This window comes from Panthera pardus, unplaced genomic scaffold (assembly GCF_024362965.1).
Source record: "Panthera pardus isolate Hobbes unplaced genomic scaffold, ASM2436296v1 HiC_scaffold_8, whole genome shotgun sequence".
NCBI classification, from domain to species: Eukaryota; Metazoa; Chordata; class Mammalia; order Carnivora; family Felidae; genus Panthera; species Panthera pardus.
The window spans coordinates 33,850,372-33,875,830 of NW_026527013.1; the positions used below are offsets into that span (position 1 = coordinate 33,850,372).

The 25,459-nt window shown below is 47.2% G+C and overlaps 1 protein-coding gene across 1 annotated transcript in view; it reads right to left on the reverse strand.

The window, feature by feature from the left end:
- Positions 1-25,459, reverse strand: part of LRIG1 (leucine rich repeats and immunoglobulin like domains 1) — a 114,143-nt gene that overhangs the window by 64,571 nt on the left and 24,113 nt on the right. Inside the window, exons 2-3 of the mRNA XM_019469769.2 lie at positions 11,058-11,129; positions 1,385-1,459 (exon numbers count right to left, since the gene is read on the reverse strand). Coding sequence (XP_019325314.2) covers positions 1,385-1,459; positions 11,058-11,129 — 147 coding nt within the window. The remainder of the gene's footprint in view (positions 1-1,384; positions 1,460-11,057; positions 11,130-25,459) is intronic.

Below are 25,459 nucleotides of genomic sequence, written 5' to 3' on the forward strand. Positions count from 1 at the left end.
ACAGGCAAATGGGTCCAAAGACAGAGTTAGACCCTTGCCTGTCCGTCTTGGGCCAGAAGGCCACAATCTTCTTTCTATCACGTCACAGAAATGAGAACTGACTCACACATCCTGTGGCCCTACAGGTAAGATCATGCCAATGCCCAAGGGGCTAGGTGACAAGTAGCCACAAGCCAGAAGCAGCAGCCCCCATCCGTCTAACACCTGCTATGTTTGTGCATGACGCCTGAGTCGTGTATACTACACTGCACTTCTCCCCAACCTCTGGCTCACTTTCCCCATGTGTACAATGGGTTAAGGAAATTTTCTGCCAACGAGGAACATGAGGTCTGGAGGGAGAGAACGGTTGGTCAGGACATGGAGCTGGGGCCACAATTCTAACCCCTTGCTCTCTCAACCCTGCAAGGCCTTGAATAGGGGTAAGCCCAAGACCACATCTCGTAAGGACAGAGCACCTCCTGATCACAGGGCCTGCTGCGAGCAGAAACCTGACACCTGTGAGCTCCAAAAGCCATCATAAGGATGATGTCTTCCCAAGTCCCTCTGCTCCGCCTGTCAAGCCTTGGTGTCGAGAAAAGGTACTTGCAGATGAGCGAACGAGTTGTATATAATACCAGCAAAATCAAAACCAAAGGAAAATAGGGCTGGAACAGAAAAAGGAAATTCAGTGTGAAGACAGCAGTGCTCCGCTGAGGAAGCTGCCCACAGAATCTGGCGGAAAAATTGCTGGACTCACAATGGTTCATCTGGAAAGACCCCTGGTCAGGCGTCAAGCAAGCAAGCACCTGTAGCGGAGGGCTAGAGTGGGCGTACCTCCCGGGCAAAGGCTCCTAGTGGCTCACACAGTAACACGCCCCCACAGCATCCCTCCTTTCTCTTCCATTCCAGTCCCTTTACAGCCTTTCTCTTTTCCAGTGTGTTGTCTAACGCTTGACCACGTCGACTACTCCCGTACTTCCAAGCTGATTTCAGACGCCTGGGGGGATTCTCTTTTTGAAAGCGGTACAAGTGAACTGGGTCACGTTCCCAGATTTTGTGCCACAAACAGAAGCTCACTGTCTTGTAATTCACATGGCTTCCTTTAATCATAGTTCGTTCACTCTAAGTTACAGTTTAACCACTAGGACCAAGAAATTTCCTAATTCTATGTACCTCTGGCCATGGATAAGACCAATTTCCCACCCCCGTCCCCACATTTGGTGAGGTTTTAGTTCCGCAAACCCCACAAGAGCATGCAAGGCATTTGTCACGAGCATTAGGGCTATGTGAAGAAAGGCTGTTCTCCACCAGTGAGCACGGGGACCCAAGTGTTCCTGCCACCAAACGTCAGCAAGAGAACACCACGGCCTCATGAGCCCAGGGTTCCCCGTGTGGCACCACTTACAGAAAGAGAGAGACGACGTGGGATGAAGCAGCACCCAGGGACGGTATGGCTGTCAGCTCGTTGTTATTGAGGTACCTGTGAAAACAATAAGAAATTCATCATTTAAATTAGCCGGAAATTTCCTACTGCAAAGTAAACAAAAAAACCAGTGCTGAGTTGCCTACTGTGAGACGATATTACAATGTTCGATACAAGATAAAGAATTTTAAAAGGACTTTTGAAAGGTAGAGAAGTCCCGTGAGGTCACAAAACCCAACTACGTGTCACAGCCACGGTTTAGCGATAAACACTCAGGGGAAGTTACCTGTCTTCCAGATTCTCGTCTAGCTCAGAAATCGGCACTAGCAAACAAGGATCCAGGACAAGAGCACAGAGACCGTCGACGAGAATGCTCCTTGTGGGCTCAGTCAGCAAAGGCCTTGGAGAGAAAGACCATCCCTCCCTGGTTGTTTTTACGTGTCTGTGACATGGAGCTCTGCGAATTTCAGCTCTGCCCTCAGCCAAGGGCAGACACCTCGCACCCAGAGCTGCCTCCTCACCCATGGTTGGAGTTCCCAGGAGCCTGGGACACGCGGGCCAGTTATCCCAGTGCCTCGGCTGTGCAATAAATAACAAGGAAGCTGGACTCGTGCAGTCTCATCTACTTGTGATTCCAGCCTCCCTGAACTCTGATGAAGCCTCCAAGCACGTTTTCCAGGAATGCATACATATAGACACACACTGCTTCACGAAGACGTTTTGAAAATCCTCCACAGACCAGATGTGCTCTCCAAGACCCTTTCTGGCTCCAACAGTGTAAATCTGTGTTTCCAGAGTTCTTACCTCTTAATGAACGGGAAAGCCCGCAAACCCAAAACACAGTTCGCTGGGTCTGCCCACCCCCCCCCCCCCAGAGGCTTTGCAATCCAGCCTCCTTACGTGGACATGTATTTCCAAATCTGGGAAGACCCAAAATCAGACTTGCAAAGTGAGCCCAAAAATCCTTAAAGAAGCCAGAGCACAGTGATCCAGCTTTCTGCCGGGGTGACAGGCTGGAAAGAAACTGTATCTGAGATGCAGAATCAAACGGGTAAGGCTGAGTTATCTTCTATTTTGTTTAAGGGTGTGTCTTACATGGACCATCTTGTTACCGTTTGAAGACAAGGCCACTGAAACGGCAGCTGCACTCATACAAGTATACAGCTAGCCTTTGCTTGAATAGAATAGTCTGGTTTTCTGCCATCTTATATAGATATGAATGGGAAGGGGGAAAAAAAAAAAGGAAAAGGCCTTGAATCATCCCATTTGCTTTCTGCAGTGCCAGAGCCGGTCAGAGATGAGGCTTGGCAATTACTGGGCCGTGGGACACAGAATGTCTGTTTCAATAGCTTCATGACTGAAGCATCTGGCAGAGAGAAAGCAGATCCGTATCATGTGGCAAATCCCTTCTTCACTTAAAGGGCCCTTGTCTGTGTATTGAAGTAGACAATTAATTACTTTAACAGCCTCTTATCTGACTGCCCCCGGAATCAGATGGTTTCTGCTTCACCTCTTTGCTCCTCCAATGATGCAGCGATCCATTTCCTAGCTTGATGCAGGGATGATGAACACTCTCCATCGCTTTTAATCTCTCCTGATACCTTTTCACGGTATCGTCCACACACTTATTACTAGAGGAGACCCTCAGATCTTCACAGAGCAAGAAAAACTAAGGTCAGGGCCTGCTGCCAATAAGGTAGCGTGCCTAAGACCTCTTCAGTGCCTAGAGATCTGTTCTACAACCCAGGTGATGGGGCATAATAATACTAATGTTGGTAGCAGCTAACCCACAGAGGGGCTCTTATGTGCTAGGCATGGCTGTAAGAGCTCTTCAGTGTATTAACTCATCTTTAGACCCTGAGGGGGTAAGTCCATGCACATTCCTGTCGCACCAAAGGGGAAATGGAAATGCTGAAATGTCGAATAATTTGACGGTCATCTGCATTAAGTGGAGGGGCCCAGGAAGTGTAGCCGTCAAGTTTAGGTCCTTAACCACTCACTACCCTTTATTTCTTTATAATTACAATAGCAACTCCCCATGCATGATGCAACTTCATTACAACTCTGACTTAGGTACCAGGTTCCACGACTGATCCCTCCCCTACAGCTACATGCTGTAAGTCAGGTTCCGGTTGCCATCACGAGGCTAAGGCCACACAAATAGACAGGGGCGCAGAGATAGAGCTGAACCCAGGAATGACTACAAATCAGAGGAGAGCAACGAGTGGAAACGCCGACAGGACACGAGGCTCCTAAGCCCTCAGGTGACATGTGGTTGTGCTTCACTCTGCTGGAACAAACAGCAGGGACCTCTCTGCAGGAGAACGTGTGCTCAATGAGATCCGTCTAGGCCAGCCCCACTGCACACATGACAGACTGCTCCGCCCAATTTCACAGAAATCAATAAATGAGGAAAAGAGGCAGCATTGACTCAACTGCTGAAAGTGGAGTGCACAGGGACAGGGGACCAGTGCTACAGATAAAGGGGGCCCTGCAGATCTAGAGTGGAGGCTCCGAGCGAACGGATTTAGGCAGAGATCATGGGCTGTCTCTCAACAGGGCCGTGCCATTTACACAGCGGACAGTTGGAGCCCCAAGGAGAGGAATGGCATGGCACGTGTGCCCCTCCATCAGTCCTAAGAACCGCGAGCTGGATGGAAGCCCATCGGCGTCACCGGTGCTGGCTTTCTCTCTGTGCGCTCACGCCCTGTAGGTATGATGACAGTACCCTCAGAAGGCAGCACTCACTCTGAGACAGGACCGACTTGCCAGACGGAAATAGAGACTGGTCAAAAATAGCACGGCCAGAGCTTGGACGGAAAGTTTAGCACAGTCTCCACGAATAAGCAAACTGGAGGAATTTAGGACAGGGCTTGATGAAGTCTTCTGAGTATGTAGGGTTGTGCAGTTCGCTACCCTGCATACTCCCCCCACATTTGCTCCCAGCCAAGGCCCTAAAAATCCTCAAAAGTCTGGCTTCTTGAACTGCCTTTTCCTGATGATCCAGGGACCAAGAAGTCCCTCACTCAGGTGCTTTTGGACCACGAATCATGGCCCAAGCCTGGAGCTGGAACAGGTGTAAAGAAGGTAAATGGGGCTACAAGGACTGCCTGACCCTGGGCAGAACCTGGAGGTGGGCCTTTGCCACCTCAGCCATCGTAAGGTCCGCAGAGGCCTTCTGGGCTCTTACTGAAATTTCCAGTTACTGGGCTTGCTGAAAGATGCAAAACGTTAAAGAGGGCATTCACTTCACAGTACTTTAATTATTATTATTAATTCATTCAAATGAGGCTTCAACAAACAATGAAAAACAAAGCCAAGAGGTGACTGTGGATTACAGTGCTTTTTGGCCTTTGTGTATTGCTGTATTATTTATTGAATTGCTAATATACGCACACAGAGAAAGTTTCAAACTGTTTCAAAAAAAATATCCAGTAAAAAATGAAGCTTCCTTGCAATTCAGTCCCCTGGTCTGCCTCCAAGAGGAAGCGCCCGCCGCTAGCTCCTAAAGACCGTGCACGTGTTTTTCTTTTACATAGATACGCGTGAACTATACGGACTGGTCTGCACGACCCTTTTCCTGAGTCATGTATCTTGCAGACCTCCATCATTCTTTGCCACCTGCTGAGAACTCCTCTGTTGGCATCAATGAACTATCATTTATTTAGCCAATCCACTATTGGCTGTTTCCAAACACAAAGAGAGCTGCAATTAATAACAAAGTTGGGCAGGAGGCTGAAATTTCAGTTAGCCTTGCTTCTTCAAAGGGAAGAAGTCCTCCCTAGCAGGTAGGAGTATAGACTTTGGAGGCAGACCACTTCATCAATAACTATTATCAGGGCTTTTAGCTACTTGAGAATTAGGTACACTAAATTATGACTCCGGCAAGACTTTATGATGTAGAGTTTCTATCTCAGGTGGCCAGATGTATTTTTTTTTTTTTTTTTTTGTATAGTGATTGAGGATATAATCACCGTAAGTTAACAATTATAAGCAATACGGGTGAACTCTATGCACCGGGCTCTCTGCTGAATGGTTACAAGCACTATCTCACTGAATAACATGTCAATCCTTTAAGGAAGGTACTAAATGATCACCCTACCTTAAAAGATGAAACTGAGGCACAGTTACAGAGCAGCCAAGTGTGGATAATTAGGAGGGAATTTTACAGCTAAGATTTTCTTTTTTAATACTTATGCATTTATCTGGAGAGGGAGGGAGCATGTGTGTGCACTCCAGTGGGAAGGGGAAGAGAGAGAGAGAGAGACAGAGCGAGGGAGAGAGAATCCCAGGCAAGTTCTACACTGTCCCCGCAGAGCCCGACACGGGACTCGAACTCATGAACCCCTAGCCAAAATCAAGAGAGTCGGACCCTTAACCGACTGAGTCACCCAGGCGCCCCTACAGCTCAGATTTTCAAATCGGACAGCCCTGGGTTTATTCAACCTCAGTCCTACCCTTTAGCAACTGAATGGCCTCCAGCATGCTCCTTAACCTAACTGTGCCTTAGTTTCCTCTTCGAAAAAATGTAAACAGCACAAGTATCAACTTCATAGGGTTGTGGCAGGACCTGGCTGAAATAATTAAACCTAGCGGCTTCGGCCAGAGCCAGAAATAGAGTGAATGCTTAACAGGTGGTGGTAATTCACAGCCAAGTAGCTGCGCCTCAAAAAGCTAGCCCTCGTTATTTCCCTCCTCCCTCCCACACACTGAGGGGTGACACATCAGAGGGTGAGCCCTAAGAACCCAAAGGCAGGGCACACTCAGGCTCCCTGGCCACCCTGAGGAACACTTCAGGTCGACGGCCCTGGAAAGCACGCAGCAGCGCCCACAGGGAGCACTGGCGGGCCAGGCGGCGGTCACGTGACCCGCATGCAGTTCTTAAAGAGGACGGTATAAATAGCCCCTCTTATTAATAGAGAAGCCTGGCCGTCCAGGCCCCCTGGCTGGAGGCCCTCCGGGTGGGTTTTCCTCAGAGCTGTGGGCAGTGAAGGCTGTGTGGCTTGGCAGCAGCTGCTCGAGTGTCCCTGCGGCCTCTAGGGGCCTCCAACAGGCTTGCTTTCTCGCTCCAAGCGGCCAGCGATGGACTGTGGTTCCGGGCCTCCAAAATAAAACCACTGCTAAACCACCGCCTGCTTGCTTGGCCAGCCTGTGGTTCCCCTCTTGCTGAGGTTTCCAGACTCAGAGGGCTGTGCAGGGGTTAGGAGAGCTGACAGCTCCCGGGAAAGCCTCGAACCCAGTTAGTTTAGAAGCAATTTGTAGGCCAACTAGAGCTTTCTGCTTTACTTCCAAGTCGTCTCCCACCTCCCCACCCCTCCCCTCCTCACAGCCCCTTGACTGTCTGCTTCCAGGATGGATTAGAACTCCCTCCGGCAAACGCCTGGATCTTTATCAGCGACAAGTTCCACTGCTCTGGGCTCCAGGGAACCCGCCTACTAGTCCATCCCAGTGTGACACGAGGGACAGCAGGTGGTCACGGTGGTAGAAGGCTCAACCAACTGGCCCTTCAGGGTTTGGTTCTTAATAATGCACCAAGCTTGGGGGTTGTGTGGCTCCCAAAGTAGCAGAAGGGAAACGACACAGTACCTCCCCATGTGCGATGCCTTGGACCTCACTTCCAATGAACAACTACAGTACTATCGATAACGTGCCCACATACGTCCATGCTGCAGAAAGGGAAAAGCAGCAATGAGCTGCTTGGTAACTTGTCGAGGGACGCAGAACGGTGAGGGGCACAGCCAGAACTCAAACCCAGGTCTGTCTGCTACTAAAATGTGTGTCTTTCCCACTAGGTCACATGGTATCCGAGAGATGCGGTCTGTCTTTGCGACTACACGCAGGAAGGTAGTGTTGCCACACAAGGCACGGGACAGGCGTCCGCCTGGGGGAGCGCAGGCCCTGCTTACCACTTGCTGTGCAATTCCAGCCAAGCCCCCACACTTCGGTTCCTTCAACTGAAGTCCTGCAAGGGTGGCAGTGACAGCAAGGAGCGGAGCAGCGCTTAGGCCGATGGCTAGCAAAGGTCTACCCTCACGAGCGCATTCGCGGGACGGAGGAGGACAGTCACACAGATGACAAACAGCACAGGACGCGGGTAGGAGCCTCACGCTGCTCACAAATGGTGACAGCCATTCTGAGGAGGGAGAAAAGTACAGCCGGAGGGAGAAGAGGCTGGACAAGGAGGACAGTGCACGGGGGACAAGGGGTCCGGAGGAGTAAGAGGAAACAGTCTGGACCTAGAAAGAGAAGACTGGCAAAGAAAGAGTGATACCAGGAGATAAACACTGGATTTTCGGTCTTTCAAATCTTCAGGTGAAGGCTGCAGGTTAAGCGAGGCGTGCGGGAAGTTAGGGCAGCACGCTCCAGCGTTCCACTTAAGCGCAGGTCTGGGGCTCAAACGGACTGGAGTTCAACTCTCAGCTTCACCACCCTTCCAACACTGTGCAGGTTTATTTAGCCTCTCTGAGCTTCTGTTTCCTCCTCTGTTAAGTGGAGGAAGTCACTGTGAAGAAAGTAATTTGTGTCACAGAGGTGGAACAGGGACTGCGTGAGGTAGCACTCACCCAGGGGTTCGGCTCGGGCGCTGCTACGATGGCTGGACTGTTGCCAGGCAAGAAAATTATTTTAAGACTCATAACCAGCACCCCCAGTGAAGGAAACAGGTGGAAGTCCGATGCTCTCAGTTCCAGATCTGGGTGGGGTGTAAGTTCCAAAAAGCACCAAGCAGAAGGGAACGAAAAGCCAGAGGTCAAGGGATCCAAAGCAAAAGCGGAAAGCCCACATGGGGAAGGAAGAAATGTAACAAGAGAGCTGGAGAGAGAACAACATGGAAAATGTTCGCCGGAGCATCCGGCACAAGTCCAGTTGATGGCGGTCAATGATGGTTCCAACTATAACCCAATACAGCCCTCCAGGACCCAAGCCCTGGTCACAGCCCCTCCTGTCATGCATGCCAGGCACGGTCTCTGGTCCTGTTCCTTCCTGGAGCCCTGAATTTATATTTCCTCTAGCCTGCATCATTCACATCAGTTCAGGTGTGACCCTCCTGACCACCGGCGCTCCGTTACCACACCTCCATAATTTTAAAAGAAAAGAGCCTCCTATGACCCTGTCCTATTCCCCCCTTAACACTTACCACCAGTACATCTTACTATTTCCTTGTCCAGCGTTATGTCTTCCCCCACCTTAACATAAGCTCTGTGAGAGGAGAGATTTGTCAGTAGGGCTGGGACTGGGTCAAGTGGGGCAGGACACACAGCGGGGCATGCCCAAAACCTCAGTGGCCAGGATCAAAGATATTTTAACGCGGTGTTCTTAAAACATCAAAATGAATGCAAAACAAAATCCACGACAAACAAAATATCAAGGTTTTCACATCAAGACAGGGTCATATCTTCGACAGTGCTGTGTCAATTCGTGCTAGAGACTGGAGCCAAAGGAAAGATCAGGAATGCTGATCCTGACTTTACGTAAACCGTGTGTTTTATTCACCAAAGATTTTGTCTTGCCGTTGTGTTGAAATTTTTATTTATTTGCTTATTTTCTTTGAATGTCTCTTTTTGAGAGCGCGTGTGTGTCAGTGGGGGAGGGGGAGGGAGAGGGAGAGAGAGAATCCCAAGCAGGCTCTGTGTCGTCGGCACAGAGCCCAACTCCAGGCCTGAACTCTCGCACTGTGAGATCATGACCTGAGCTGGAATCAAGAGTGGGACGCTTAACTGACCACGTATTGGTATTTTAAACACTGTATTAAAACATTCTTCATATCGGATGCGGAGTTTGTGGCATCCCCTTAACCGTGAGCACCTGACATCAACACCTCACTTGCCTCACCCCAGTCGTAGCCCCCATCTGTCTGCCCTACTCGTTCCTGTATCCCCAGCGCCCAGAGAAGTGCCTGGCACACAGGAAGTACTCAAGTCAATGTTAAATGAAAGCTTAAATGATGCCAAGAGAAATACCCCAATTTCAATTTTGTCCAATTCTAAAAGAAAATCTCTACGCTTTGAGACTTAACACACAGAGTCGAATATCCTAACCACGAACGGTAAAGACAGCCTAGGTCCAGAAAAGGCACTGGCACCTTGATGGACTGGGTTAATCACGCTGGGTGACCGTGATGGGCTCAAGTGTGTCTCCTTAAAATCCCTATTTTGAAGTCCTAGCCCTCAACACCTCAGAATGTGACTATATTGGGAGACGGAGCCTTTAAAGAACTTGCTAAGGTAAAATGAGGTCATATGGATGGGCCCTGACCCAATACGATTGTGTGTCCTTTTAAGAAGAGGACATTTGGACACACAAAAGAGGCACCAGGGACACACCCATATGAAGGAAATGCCACCAGGGAAGGCGGCGAGGAGGAGGCCATCACAAGCCCAGGAAAGAGCCTCGCAGGAAACCAACCTGCCAGGATCTTGGTCTTGGTCCTCCGGCCTCCACAACTGGGAGAAAATAAGTTTCTGTTGCTTACATAACAATAGTCTGTTGTATTTAATTATGGTAAATTAGTGCAGTGACCTACCTCAGACTTCTTTGCTCCCTCCAATGGCTGTTGACCTTATAGGAAAATTAAGGTCCTGGACAGAGTATTCCCAAGGGCTCCTTCCAACTATGACGTTCTTTTACTTTGGAAGTTTAAACATTTTTTTAAAGAGACATAGAAGTCATAAACACAATTTGGACAATGTGGACACGGGGGTTGGGGGTAGCTGCACCAGCTAATGAAATTAAATTTCCTCTAGATAAATCACCCAGCAATGAAATCAAAGAATAATAAACAAGGGCTTTTATCACTCACACATAATGACCAAAGTGTGTAAAGCACTTATCTAATAAGATCTACTGAAAATACCTGACAATAAAAGCACTGGGTGAATAATTTACGGACTATCCATGTGTAGTAGTTTTACATAAAAATTAAAATGAGACAGTTTTAATATTTTAACGTACATGATGAAGTAGTCACAAAATAAGTCTTTACATATTGTGCTAGTTTCTAAATTTTCTGCACTAGTTATGCATGACTTATGTAGAAGTTTCTCAAAAGTCCCCGTGGAACTGAAATTCCTGATAACACTGACATCTACGTTACAAGCAGAATTCTTTAGCCAAGAAGAAGGAAAGAGTGATGGCTGATTTAAAGGGCACTGCACGGAGGCCGGGGGCTGAGAGCTACAAAGGCAGTAGCAATGCCTGGCTCTGTTTGGAGATGGGAGGGGAAGAGCGAGCCTCTGTTGTCCACTCTTCTCTACCTGTTTCCTGGGATGCAGAAGGGGTGGGCTGGCCCGTATGCACCTGCTGAGCGGGCTGCTCTACCTCCCTGGCAAATGCAGGGAAGTACCACTGAGGTATGCCAACACAGCTGGTCCACAAGGTTTCCCACAAGGGAGGGGACCCTCCTAGACACCCACCATGCTCCGCGATTGCTCATGGATTGTAGCACACCCATTGCCGACTGCCTAGGAAGAGAGAGAGGCTGCAGCCAAGGAGCTCAGTAAGCCGTACAATCTGTCACCAACAGCCGGTACGCAAACGTTCTTTCCAACAAGGTTAGACCGCTGATCCCAGGAAGTGAGCAACGTGGCAACAGGAGAGGGTTTCCCAAGGAGCTCTGAGTCCCCCACGCCCAACCGCAGGTTTAAAAGAAAATACTCACACTTCCTGTAGATTCGGCAAGTCCTCAAAGCCCGCAGGATCAATCTCAGAAAGTCTGTTGTAACTCAGGTTTCTGGTCAAGGAAGAGCATTAAAAAAAAAAGAAAGAAAGAAAGAAAGTTAAATCAGCATGCAGCATTGTACCCCAAATTCAGCAATCTTTCTACTCCGCGCCCACAGGCCCTCTCCCTTAGAATTGCTCCTATCCCGTACAGGACTGTTAAGTCACCTTATCAGTAGTGACACTGACAGACCTTGCTTCTCCTCACTTGCAACCATCAACAAGTCACTGTGAAAATCTCAATCAATGAGGCTGGCTAAACCCAAATGGATTTCAATCTGTATCATTTCACCATTTGGCAACTTTTTTGATTTTTGATTTTTTGATTTTTTTGAATGACTTGGACATTTGCCCTTTTTAAATTTTTTTTGATCACCTTACCTCTTAATCTTTTTTTTTTAAGTTTATTTATTTATTTATTTTGAGAGAGAGAACAAGTGGGGGGGGGGGGTAGAGAGAGTAGAGGACAGAGGATCCAGAGTGGGCTCTGTGCTGAGAGCAGAAAGCCCAATGTGGGGCTCAAACTCACCAACTGTGAGATCATGACCTGAGCTGAAGCCAGATGCTTAACCAACTGAGCTACCCCAGCACCCCTCCACCAGGAAACTTTTTTTTTTTAAAGTTTATTTATTTGTTTTGAGAGAGAGAAACAGAGAGACAGAAGGGGAGAAACAGAGAGATGGCGGGGGGGGGGGGGGGGGAATCCCACATAGGCTCCACGCCATCAAAACAAAGCCCAATGCAGGGCTGGAACTCACAAACTGCAAGATCATCACCTGAGCCAAAACCGAGAGTCTGACGCTTAACCAACTGATCCACCTAGGCGCCCCTCTGTTTGGCAACTTTTAAAGAAATTCTAAAGTAAGCCAGACCTCCACCTACATTAGAGTGTGCCGATCCTAAAGTCCAAGGCTGGATCAGAGCCAAGGCTATTCTAAATGGCATTTTAAAAATTAGTATTTTACTCAAGCATCAAATATCAAGCAATAGTAAAGAAAAAAAAAGAGGGGTCAGGAACTGACCCTTTACTGTCTACAATCAGTGGCTCTCAACCAGGGATGACATTTGGCAATATCTGGAGACATTTTTAGTTGTCACAACTACAGGAAAAAGGGGGGCGGGAGGCTTGCTACACACATCCAGTGCGTGGAAACCAAGGATGCTGCTCAACATCCTACGATGGGCAGGGCAGCCCCTGACAACAATTATCCAGCTCTAAGTGTTCATGGTAATTATTCACGGGTTGAAAAACCTCTGCTCTAAGCAAGAACTTGCAACTAAAAATTGTTAAGATGCATACTCCAAGTTGAAGGACCTGTTTTGAAAGTGGACACCTTTCAAGTCCCTAATCATAAGACTATCCATGAACACACGGCATGCCTATCATCAATGAGTAAATACTGCGAGGGACAGTCACACAGGAGATTCATGGCCAGTTTGAACAAAAGGCAGTGAAAACCTCGCACGCGAGCAGCTTTCTGGAGAAGATGGCATCTGCCACGATCATTCAGGAAGTGCATCTCTCCGCTCTCACCCCCCAGCTCTACCCTGAGAGGTGCACGGAGCAAGCTGACCTGTGTTGGCTCAGCAGAGCTCTCGGGTCAGCCCTCAGCCCACACCAGCCTGATCTTTCAGAAGCAGAGATCCACAGAGACGTGGTCCAAATGGGAACTTGGTGCACGTTACGCCTGCTCCCTGCCACCGAAATACGCCCAGTCCCACGTATGCCAAGCAGGTCAACGTTTTTCATCTCAGCTATTAATTCCACTGGCATCACTGCCAATTAACAGTACTGAGCATCATGAGTTTCCGGTCGATCATCTACACGGCACGTAAGTGGCAACTGGCTTTTAAACTCACTCCCTCCAGAGACATTCCAATCAATGCTAACCTAGAGCTGATGGCCATTTCTCTGACAACTCAAGACATTCATCTAAATAAGAATCAGACGACACTTGAAATTAATGGTACATCTGTGTTCAGGGCACAGCCTGAATTAAAAGCAATTTGTCCAGAGATTATGTTACTATAAAAACTGAAGGTGGTAATTTTTTAAACCACATATTGAAGTCAAGCGTGAGCTTGTCTGTGCTTGGGGGTATTTATGATCGGGTTCACAGAAATCAACAGGTTAGACTTGAAAGAGAAAATCCACAAATGGAGAGCAAACCCCTCCCCCCCATCAGAGGGGGACAGACTGAAATTTTATTCTATTTTGAGCACATTATCATCAACAAAGGGGGTGTGGAAATACTTTTTCTGGGTTTGGAGATAACGTGAGTTTACAATGTCTACAACGTTTGTGTATCATCTGAGCTGGAGGAGACATCAAGGGAAGACTCAGAAATCACAAAGGCCGGAGGCCTGGAAGGCAAGTAAGTCACAAGGCCGGCCACCCTGCCAGGTGTGCAAAGAAGCTTGACACAACAGTGCCGGCTTGCCCATCAACGGGGGGCGTTTGCTCCTGTCTCCAGACACGAGGGCAATGCAGACCAGTCTTCTGCATTTCCAAGAGAAGCTTAAATTCTGACTTGTTAGGTGAAATCTTTTTAATTCTTACAAAACAGAAAAAAGAAACTAACTCGGGATGGGCCAAACATAACGTACCTGCAGGCCATATCTGGACTAATGACCACAGTTGTTAACCTCACATCTGGGCCATTGACTCTTCAGGCAATTAGGTCCAAAAGGAATGTCTTGCTTCTGGCTTATATACATGGCCAGGGGGGAAACCAGTCTCAGGCAATCAACTGGGAAACTATCTGGAATGAAATTACTTCCCTTATGTCCACATTCTTCACCAACTTGGTATTAGAAGAAAACCACTTTTATAATGTTTATTTTGAGACAGAGAGAGAGAGCGTGTGCGCAAGGGGCAGAGAGAGAAGGAGAGGTAGAGAGGGAGAGAATCCCACGCAGGCACCACACTGTCAGCGCAGAGCCCGATGTGGGGTTCTACCTCACAAACCGTGAGATCGTAACCCAAGCCGAAATCAAGGGTCAGACGCTTAACTGACTGAGACACCCAGGAGCCCCGGAATGAAACCATTTTTAAAGCATGACACCGCTTGGTCCATCATTCTTCTAAAGAGCAGACAACACTTATTTAAACTTCAATAATGTGTAAATTCTGCTTTTTAGACAAGGCTACTTGCAAAAGGGTCTTCTGTAAGCTAGCCTTATGAAGAAGCTGAATGGTGTCGGGACCTCGTGTTGAGATTCTGGTAAACAGCAGGGAAGATGAAGACGCCTATAAGTGGAAATTTAAGCTCTCACTTGGGTCAGCCTGGATGAGGCCAGTCTCTTGACTTTCAGTGAACTAGAAAAGCCATGTTATCAACAAGTGAGAGTCAGCAGACTGGTCCTCAAGGGGAATTCTCTCAGAGGGCCTCTGAGCAGTTACAGAGAGAAGACGGGTTGAAGCTCAGGTCCCCTGGAACGGCTTCCCCTTTTGGACCCAGAGCTGCCTAGCTTTGAGGTCTGAGAAGTGACCGGTCCTGAAACCTGCGACACGCTGTTGATCTTCACCTGCTTTACCAGGAGATGGGCAAAGTGTTTACTGGAGCCTCCTTGACCAGCATCATCTGCAACAAAATCTTCAGAGACATTTTCTGGTTTGCTCGTCTCAGCCAGACACACTCTCAGCATGTTTTGTTTTGTTTTGTTTTGACTGTGGTAAAATACACAAAATGTTACCACCTTAACCACTTTTAAGTGTGCAGCTCAGGGGCATGAAGTGCAGTCACACTGTTGTAGAACCATCACCTGCATCCGTCTCCAGAAGCTTGTCATCTCCAACTGCAACTCAGCACCTCGTAAACAACGGACTCCCCATGCTCCCCTCCCCCCGACGCTGGCACCTCCTTTCTACTTTCTGTCTCTCTGAATCGGACAACTCTGGATACATGTAAGTGGAACTCTACAGTATTTGTCCTTTTGTGTCTGGCTTACTTCACTTAGCATAAGGTCCTGAAGGTTTGGTTGTAGCATGTCAGAATTTCCTTCCTTTTTAGGGCTGAATATTATTCTATTTTGTGTGTGTCTACAGACACATAGCCTGTATTTTGTTTATCCGTTCAACAGCTAATGGACATCTGAGTTGTTTCAGATGGGCTACTTGGGCTATTATCAAGAATGCTGCTATCAGCACTGGGTTGGTTTTTTTCCCCCCCCTCCCACTATAATTTTTTATTGAGACATCACCGACATGTACCATTACATTAGTTTCAGGTACACAACATAATGATTTGATATCTCAGCATAATATTTAAATAGAGTTTTTTTAACCCTTTGACTGCTATGTTCATTAACATCACTCATTTCTCAACAATTGAAGAAATGCACTTTTCAGCCCAAGGATTGTGCAGAGAAGGGTCTGAATTCTCATCTCGGGTCAGAAGAACAATCAAAGGGTTAATGGCGGGGGGGGGGGGGGGGAATCTTTCATGAGGTCTTTCTTTCAGGTGGCAGCTGACAGGCACACAAATCTAAAGCATCTCACTTATTTCTTCAAACACGATCGCCCCTTACCAGGCCCGGCATGTGAATGTGTCTTCAGTTGAAGGTTTCAGATTCTCCTGTCAAAACAATTCATCTGTCAGCAGGACAGATGCTGTCAAAAGCATTTCTGCACCTTTCAGTAGCAAAGAGGACTGGAAAGAAACCTCAGGGAATTTAGTTACTGCCAATTGCAGCTTTCACTAAACATTTTGTCAGCCATTGTCATAACAGAAATGTTCCCCGTTCTGGTACAAAGGGTGCGCGGATCTACCAACAATTGAGCCGAGCCGTAGATATTCTTCAGCTAATCCGCTGAAAGATGACCGTCCGGCCCACCGTCTGGAGAACACACAAGAGGCACCTCTGCAAAGAACAGCTCAAGTTGTAGCCCGGTTTTATCTGGGTCTGAGAAGCAAACTGTTTTAACAGTGCCCGGCCACAATCTGCTTGAGGAACATTTCTCCTGACAAAGGACCCCCACCCCCCGACCCCACTGATTTAGAAGCACTGAGTCTTTAAACAGCTGAGCCATCCCCACCATTATGGAAACCTGTGCAGTCCACTTCGGGAGCCACTAGCCACGCGGCTACTGACATTTACACTGAAAGTGATCAAGAGTACACAAAATGAAGAGTTCAGTTCCTCAGTGTGCAACCTGTACTCCAAGTGTGCAACCACCACGTGTGGCTACTGGCTACTGAAAGGCACAACGCAGACAGAGGGCATTTCCTTCATGGCTGAGATTTCTGTTAAACTGTGCTGCACTGAAATCATGGCAGGAATTAATACATATTTAAAGTGAACTGGCACTGACAGAAGAAACTTGGATTTCAAAAATAAATTTGAATTTCCCAATAATTCAAGAGCTGGGGTGGGGCGGGGAAGGGGGCGGTATGCCTGGGTGGTTCAGTCAGTTAAGCGTCTGACTCTTGATCTCAGCTCAGGTCTTAATCCTGATCAAGGTCATGAGTTCAAGTCTCGTGTTGGGCTTTGCATGGGGTTCCGCGTTGGGCACAAAGCCTACGTTAAAAAAAAAATTGCAGTGGGGGGATGGACACGGATGTTAGCAGACACCTTTTGGGCACACCAAAAGGGATGGTTCTTAACCATCCCAACAGAGGACAGGGCCTTTGAAAATTCAATTCACGAGGAAGACACTCTTAATAAAAATGCCCCCTAGGGGCGCCTGGGTGGCTCAGTCGGTTAAGCGTCCGACTTCAGCTCAGGTCATGATCTTGTGGTCTGTGAGTTCAAGCCCCGCGTCGGGCTCTGTGCTGATGGCTCGGAGCCTGGAGCCTGTTTCAGATTCTGTGTCTCCCTCTCTCTCTGCCCCTCCCCCGTTCATGCTCTGTTTCTCTCTGTCTCAAAAATAAATAAAACATTAAAAAAAAAATTTTTTTTAAATGCCCCCTGAGTGTAATTCTATAGGCTTAATCAGTATTTACATAATCTGGCCAGCATCTTCCTGGATTACAACCAGAACCACGTATTACAAACGTGGCAAACCCTATTCAAAGCTGGAGAACAATAATTCATTGACTTGTTGGAAGTTGAGTGATTAAAAGTTCCGTGTGCTTGTGAAGGAGCCATGGTGAGACCTGAGCCCAACGACATTGCTAGCAGCTCATGGTCAAATACAGGCGCTGCTCACGGGCCACTGACTACACACACACACACACACAACCTCCAGCTCGGAAGGGCAGCACAGCCAGCGCACGGCTGTATTCTTCAACATTAAGGCAAGTCGTAACTCACAGTAGAAGGAACTGGTCCTAAATCTGGGACAAGCACTCCCTGGGGAGTGAGGTTTTCCTGTTCAGTTTGGTTGTCAGGCCAGCCTATTTGCCATTACTCAACCCCGTCTGGCCTCCTGAACGTCGCGGTACTTTGCGTATTTTGAGCCTTCAGATGTTTGCTAAACCAAATAACACAGCCTGGAAGACAAGTGTGAAGCGATCCAATGAGCCATCTAAGGGCGCACCGCGGGGGCGCCCAGGACTCGCCTGGAAACCCCTTGTTTGTCCGGAAACCTGGGCCCCAGTGGTACATCTCTGCTCACCTCAAAAGCTGCACTGCTTGCTACCTATTAGTCACCTGGGGCGCCTGGGTGGCTCATTCAGTTAAGCGGCCAACTCTGGATTTCAGTTCGGGTCATGATCTCCTGGCCCGTGGGTTCGAGCCCCATGTCGGGCTCCTTCCTGACAGCGCGTAGCCTGCTTGTGATTCTCGCCCTCCCTCCCTCTGCCCTTCCCCCACTGGTGCTCACACTCTCTTTCAAAATAAAAAAAAAAATAATAATAAGAGAGAGAGTCTCCTACTTAGAACTCCCTGGGAAAGACTGATGGGTCCTTTCAAATTTCAAGGGGTGTGAGTGAGGAAGAACATACAACTTGCGAAAGTTACTTAATCCCTTAAGCTTTTAAGGCCATGTCTGCTGCATTTTTACCTTCTGAGAAATTCCGTGTGGTACACATCAAGTTCCAATGAGATCACATTATGTTCCCTAGACCCACGTTATAAGGTTTTATGAGACTAAGTGATTTCTTTTTCAATCTGCAATGTTGAATGCTCATTCTATCTTCTTTTCTGTTATGATGCTTCCAAAAGCCACAACTGAATAGGCTGATTATATGCATTAAAGGCTTATACTGAGAATAATAATTAAAATTGCATCTCAAATTGGAATTTTTTCCTCTGGCATCCTCACCCAAGAATTCTCTCTCTTCAGTACGCTCAAGTAGCCCCATAGTCCCTAAACTGAGGCCTGGAAAAAGAAACACATTCTGCACACAATCAAATGCACTATCATTCAGCTATCAACTGACTACATATGCTCATTTTGTTTTTTTGGGTTTTTTTTTTTTTAATGTTTATGTTTAAGAGAGACAGACAGAGCATGAGTGGGGGAGGGGCAGAGAGAGAGGGAGACACAGGATTGGAAGCAGGCTCCAGGCTCTGAGCTGTCAGCACAGAGCCCGACGTGGGGCTTGAACTCATGAACCATGAGATCATGACCTGAGCTGAAGCCAGACATTTAACCAACTGAGCCACCCAGGTGCCCGGACATATGCTCGTTTTGTAAGCTTTTGGTCAAGAATGAATCAGTAATGAATCACTTCAATTTCTGAAAATGTTACACTGATAATTCTCTATGCACATGAGGCTTGCACGCAACTGAAAAGAAGAGATAATACACTCTAGCCACATAAGGACCCCGCAATGAGTGACCGCTTTTACTCCTTAAAATCAGCAACAGAAACCAGTGTGAACCTCTGAATTCTAATGCTTAAGACATTACCTGAGAGAAGTCACCTGTGCCTGCTTCTGTTATCCCACAGGACTTATGTGACCTTCTCTATCTTAAAGGTCCATACATCTTACCCGTGGATAATTCGAATACAGGTCTAAGTCTTGGTCCTGTAGCACCCAACAGATGTCAAGTTCAACAAGTATTCACTGAATGTCTGTGTAGAATGTATACTGCACTGTGCTAAGTTCTGATACCAATTGGGATAAGATCTAGTTCGTGACCTTATGGAATTTACAGCCGAGTGGTCAGATAAGACTGTGAACCGAATAATTACGGCCAAAGGCTCTAATATGACAAGCATCTTGGGAATGATGCCAGTTGGTGGCTCTTGGGCCAAGGCAGATGTGCAGGGAAATTTGTTGGTTTCTGACTGAAGGGTATTTGGAGAAAAAGTTTCATCAAAAAAATTAAAATGGCAGTTTCTCTTGAAAATAATTGCTGGGCCAGCATGCCTGACAGCTATCAGCTACATTTATTTTGCAGGTACTCCAAATGACCGCAGACCTCACTGCTCTTATTGTCTCACCCAAGACCTCGTGACTCATTGACACTATCTGCCTGTTCCTGGGGGAGTACCGTCGTCTTCGGTACGGATACCACCGAGTCCAGATGGTGCTCAAAGCAGGGAAGGTTAGCTGTGAGGAGGAAGGTTAATCAGGAAATGCAAGGCCTTAGCAAACCCTGGAAAAAGACTAGAAAAGGAGCATGGTTTTTGAGGAAGAATACTGGGAAATAAGGCCCGCAAAGTAAAATAAGCTGTGGTGAGTATGAAACTAGATGAACAAAAGGCCAAAAAGTCAGAACCTCCTAGAAAGGAGAAGGGCAAAACGTGAACAGTTTCGGGGCAAAGTAGAGAAAAGGAGCCCATGTCGTCAGATCACAACCCACCGGTTATGTCAAGGGTTACATAAACCTAAACAAAGCTCAGAGCCAGGCCCCTCGTGACCATTAATCTACAGGGCCATTTAAAGTTGATTTCCAGAGTAGTTGCTCACCTACTCAAAAGTTTTGATCAAAAGAATCAAGAGCCCCACCTCCCCTGAAAGTAATCAGCATTAGCTTTTTTTTTTTTTTTAATTTTTTTTTTTTAACATTTATTTATTTTTGAGACAGAGAGAGACAGAGCATGAACGGGGGAGGGGCAGAGAGAGAGGGAGACACAGAATCGGAAACAGGCTCCAGGCTCTGAGCCATCAGCCCAGAGCCTGACGCAGGGCTCGAACTCACAGACCGCGAGATTGTGACCTGAGCCAAAGTCGGATGCTTAACCGACTGAGCCACCCAGGCGCCCCATCATTAGCTTTCTATAGCATCCCTTAAAGCAGCAGATCTGAGGATCTATTTTTCCTACCCAAATCTTGGTTTGGCTGAAGAGACAAAATAATTGAGTGTATTCCGTCTCCTGCTTGGTTGTGGCGGTGGTCCTGGAGGGGAAGCCCACAAACAGCCCGTAAAGCTCTCTTGGTACATTTGGTGTGTGCATCATTAATCCCTAAAGATTAATTAATTTAATTAAGAGGAGGTACTCTGGCCTCACCAGCTCTGCAGTTGGTGGGTATTTCACAAACAAAGGGAATTTGAGCAGGAAATAGCTGCTGGCCACAGGCTGACCCTCCCACAAACCCGTCACGTAGGCAACGCCACCCATGACCACCCCAGCAGGGAAGAGGTGGCCACAGCCACCATTTGGTTTTGCTATTACAGAAGTGGCTGTGCAGAGACTTGGAAATGGGGAGGCGAGGAGAGAGGTCGAGAGTCTGGTCACCTACTTTATATTTTATCGTCTCTGAAAAGGGGTCACAAATTTGCCCTCTCAGAGAGTCCTTCAGCTCTATAGGACTTTCCACACTCATCGCGCCCACGATAGGACCGGTGCACCCTTGCCTCATCAATCTCTTGTCCAACGTGGCCCTCATGTCCTGAGGCACCAGGCGGTCCAGTGCGAGCAGTAGGCTCATCAATCAGGAACTAGAGGAGAAGGAAATGAAGCAAGAGCCGTAGTCACCTCTGGCACCACACTTAGGGGCCTGAGCTCACGCAGTGAAAGGACGGAGGGGGACTCTCCTCAATGAAAACCTTGCTCTACTGAAGCAGGAAACAGAGACTTCTGCTTCTGTACAGTTAAAACAAGTCCGTCAAAGGGACAGGAAGTGAGGGACACATGAATCTAGGGGATAAATATGGACTCCTTGCTTCACCAAGCGCTCTGTGAAGTCGACCAGTGCCCTCTGGTCATGGATTACGGTTTTCCTTTCCTAACACCTCCACCTGAAGCCCTTGGCTCTGACACACATCTGCAGGAAGATTAGCTTCCTGTAGAACCACCACTGCAAAATGGAAGGTGTTTACTAAAAGCACGATGCGGCTTCAAAATTCATGAACTTTGGTTTCACGTACGAAAGATGCAAACTAGCCATGTCCTATAAACCCTCCTTCGATTGAATGCGTCACGCAACAGAATTGTGTAAACGTTGGCCCAACCACCAACTCTAAGTGACACTGTGATCGATTTCCTTTCCCAACACACTGAAATGATTCTCCACTTAACACTGAGTGATTTCACACACTTCGTGCCCTCACTCAAGGGCTCTGGGAGAGGAAAATAACTGTTTTAACACAGCCCCATAAAATAGCACTCTTGGTCACAAGAACAGGGTGGTCAAATTCCAAGCCTGTCTTTCTGGCAGAAGGTACGGCCGAGGATTTCACCAGGATAAAGGGATCAGGAAATTCTATACCAGTGACTCTGGATTCTTCAGAAATGAAACCTCTAATACTCCAATAACATATTACTTCCCGAGCACTACAGACACACATTAAAATATTCAAAACAAACAAAAAAACTCCTTCCCTCCATCTGAGTCATTACACGCCCTTCTCAACCATCTTGTTTAGTAGGAGTTTCCCAAAACCAGGAAAGCGTCGAGGCATTTGGTGGCTTTCTGAACCCCCATTTCTGACGACGCACTCTCTAACATGAAGCCAGTCAATGAAAATAATAGTACACAAACCTCATGTTACAGAAGCACATGCCAAAAATAAAAAATAAAACTGCAGTAACTCTCACCTCTGGACATGTAATGACCGGGGTTTGTTGTTGTTAACGAGAGTACAGCTGATCACGGAACAACATGGATTTGAACTGTGTCGATCCACTTATAGATTTCCCCTTCCTTATGATTTTCTTCATAACATTTTCTTTTCTCTAGTTGACTTTATGGTAAAAATAGGGTACATGATATACACATAACACAAAATATGTGTTCATCAACTGTTTATGTGATCGGTAAGGGTTCTGGTCAACAGTCAGATATTAGTAGTTAAGTTTTGGGGGAGTCAAAAATTATACACAGATTTTCAACTGTGCGGTCATGGTGGGGGAGGTGGTACCCCTTACCCCCTCCTCCACTGTTCAAGGGTCAACCGTATTTAGAAGGGTGATTTTAGGCAAATATACTTTGGGGTTACAAAAGAGCAATATATAGTAAGTTGCCTAACTGTCTCCCTTAAAGCAGAGGAAAAAGGAAATGAAAGCTTTCTGTTTTAAGCAAATACATCTGTCCAAACAACAGCTTACCTTACTGTTATCAGCATCTCTTTCCTCCCCTGCCCACACACACAGAAAACTTAAGGGACAAATGACATAAGCGAGTGTAACTACCTTCCCAGGCTGAGCTACTCATAAGGAAAATCCTTCTGGGAAGCAAGACATTCCCAAGGGTATGCACTGGAGTCCTCAATCAGCTTCCCCTGGGATGGACGTGCATGTTTCATTTTTCCAACTGAAATCACACCCATTACTCACTAACGTCTGACATCTCTTCAGGCCCGTGTGAAGCCAGAGCATCCAAAATCTATAAACCAAATAAGAAATCTAGGGGTACTTGTACTTATCATGACACTCAACATTATCAACAGGTTAAGTGCAAAGTTCCTTCAAATATTACCAATGCAATATCCTCTAAGCTTTCAACATCATCTTCTAGATTTCAAATATTCAAAAGTTACCTTCTGGGTTTATCTTCCCTTCCTTTCCCAGCTACCTCAAAACTTAAAAATGAAGATCCCTCAGATACAGAGAACAGATCCCTGGTATTAAGTCAGCCAAAGTCAAAAACTCAATTTACCCACAACTTTTCAAGAATACATCCCGTTGTATTACAGGGAGGCATGAGAGTGTCTCTAGCTAAGTATCTTAAAGAAAATGCAGTTTTAATAGGTCAGCCTCGTGAGTAACAGTTAAGTCGCTGACTTTATTAGCTAGCTTATCAACTTGGGCTCTCATTCTGTCAATTTTTCCGTTGGGCTTTTTAAAGTTTATGTGTGTCATGAAATGCCTGGCCGAAGCCAAAAGACAAAGTTTTTCTTTCGACGATACAAAGATGTCATGAAACGCAGTAAACTTAAAAGCCCATCTACACGGTTTTCCTGGGGCTGCGAAAATTTCTCTGGCCCTGGTTGCTGAATGGCTGAGAAGACACAAGGTCAAAGTGCAACAACCACACAGTATTGCAACATGCATTATCTTACACAGACTGCTTTCTGCTAATAAAATACGGCACTTCCTTTTCACTGAAATTACAAGCACAAAGAATCAGATGCATGGGACTTCCATCCTTGAACATATGAAAGTGTTACTATGGCAAACGGCAAGCTGTCTGTGAAAATGACGGAGTCATAATATACTTCCATTTCTGCTGCTTTTTAAAAATCATTCACCAAGGCCTCTAAAAAGATGCCTCCCCTCTTCCACATGGGCCAGTTACATTCAGTGAGGCCCAGTGCATCATCACACGCAGAGGCCCTCATGTAGGTGCCCTTCTCCCCTCCTCCCTGTCCCAGGCCAGTCTGCAATTCCAGGTCACTGACTCCCAAAGGTGTGTCTTAAAGGGTGGGTCCTAACGGTAAATTCCGCTTGCTAAGCTATACATTAACCAAATAACAAATACTGGCACCTATGGGATGGGAGTCTGTTTTTCAAGTAAATCACCACCAAAGTTGATGAAAGCCCTACCGGTAACCAACCGTAAGGGACTCCCTTTGGAGCCCCAGGTTCAGGCTGGGGAAACCTCAGTAATACCAGGTGCGGATATTCCGTGTGGATACTCTGTATCCTCTCCGCGTGCTAGGGAGAAGTAAGAGCCATTCAGGTCCCACCTCAGCAGGACATCAAGGCCCACAGGCCCCACCAAACCCAGACAGCAGCCACCTAAGGCAGCTGCCCTATGACCAGCTGGGACATCTTTGAGTTACAATGCTGGTTATCCAATGAACCCACAGGCAGCCCCCACCCCTGCTTCCACAATCACTCCTTTTTAAAGATGATCTAATCAAAGCAGACTTGGTTACAAGTATCTGTTCAGCTTCCCTTAGTCAAATAACTACAGCTCCGCCTCCTTCTAATAAGCTCACTACCTTTTCTCGAGGGGAGAGGGGGAATCTCAGAGGAGGGGTTGAGGCTCCCTGCATAGGGCACACTAACAAAACTGGCATCGCTCTGCCTCTTCGGTTAGAGGGCAGTCTGGTTCCTCGCCACGAGATACAGGAGATCAAATAAAGGATGGCTGGAGGTGTGGCACAGTCGGCTCCGTAAGGCACGGAGCTTCGATGGCCAACCTGTCTTCCAGCTAAGACTCCTCCAGACGACTCCCTTCTCCTCACTCCCCCCTGCCCCGGCCCCCTGCACCCCTTCTAAAAGACCCTCCGGGCCCAGGTCTGCCCCACATGGCCACACAAGCATGACTCTGCAAAACTGCGCTGGCAACTTACTTTGCCTGCCGTGCACTCGATGGGGATCGATAAACCAGAGCGGGTTTGGATTCGCTTAGATTTAAGCTTGCACAAGCACAAAGAGAAAACCACCCACTCTCAAACCCAGAGAGCTACTGCAGAAAGCACCTGCACAAACCTGTCAGGGTGGTTTATAAGGTCACAAGCGCCTCAGAAAAGATCTTTTATTCCTAGGGCCATGAGACCAATGGTCGGCCTGCCACACTGCTGGTGTCAATATTTATCTAAGGCCTAGGTATTCATGATGGTATAAACCAGGCACTTTTTCAACTTATTCATTCACGTAATTTACCACTACAAAGCCCCAAAACAGAGATGCATTTACAGCTTGAATTTCTTTTCTTCCATTTCCATACAAGGAGGCTGGCTGTGGGGGCCCATGGTCTATGTCAGCAGAATCCCGGCAGTTTAAGAGTAAGTATTCTCAATGTATTTGAGAACTGCCCGTATCAAATGTCATTGCACCTGAGGACAATAAAGAGAGGGAAAAGGGAAACAAAGCGCCAGCTCTCTCCCCTCCCTTGGCATGCATGTTTTCTGCACTGCAAATGAGCAAAGCCTAGGCCTTGAAGTAACCAAACCCCTAGAACCACACCCAGGCATTTCTAAGTGTGACTTACATTGCAGGCTTAATCCAGCAACCAATATCCAAAGGTATGTAATGCTCAAAGGAAGACATGTGCTATTTATTCAACAGCCCTGTCTGGCCAGTTCCAATCTCCCTCCTCTTCAATCCTTTATGG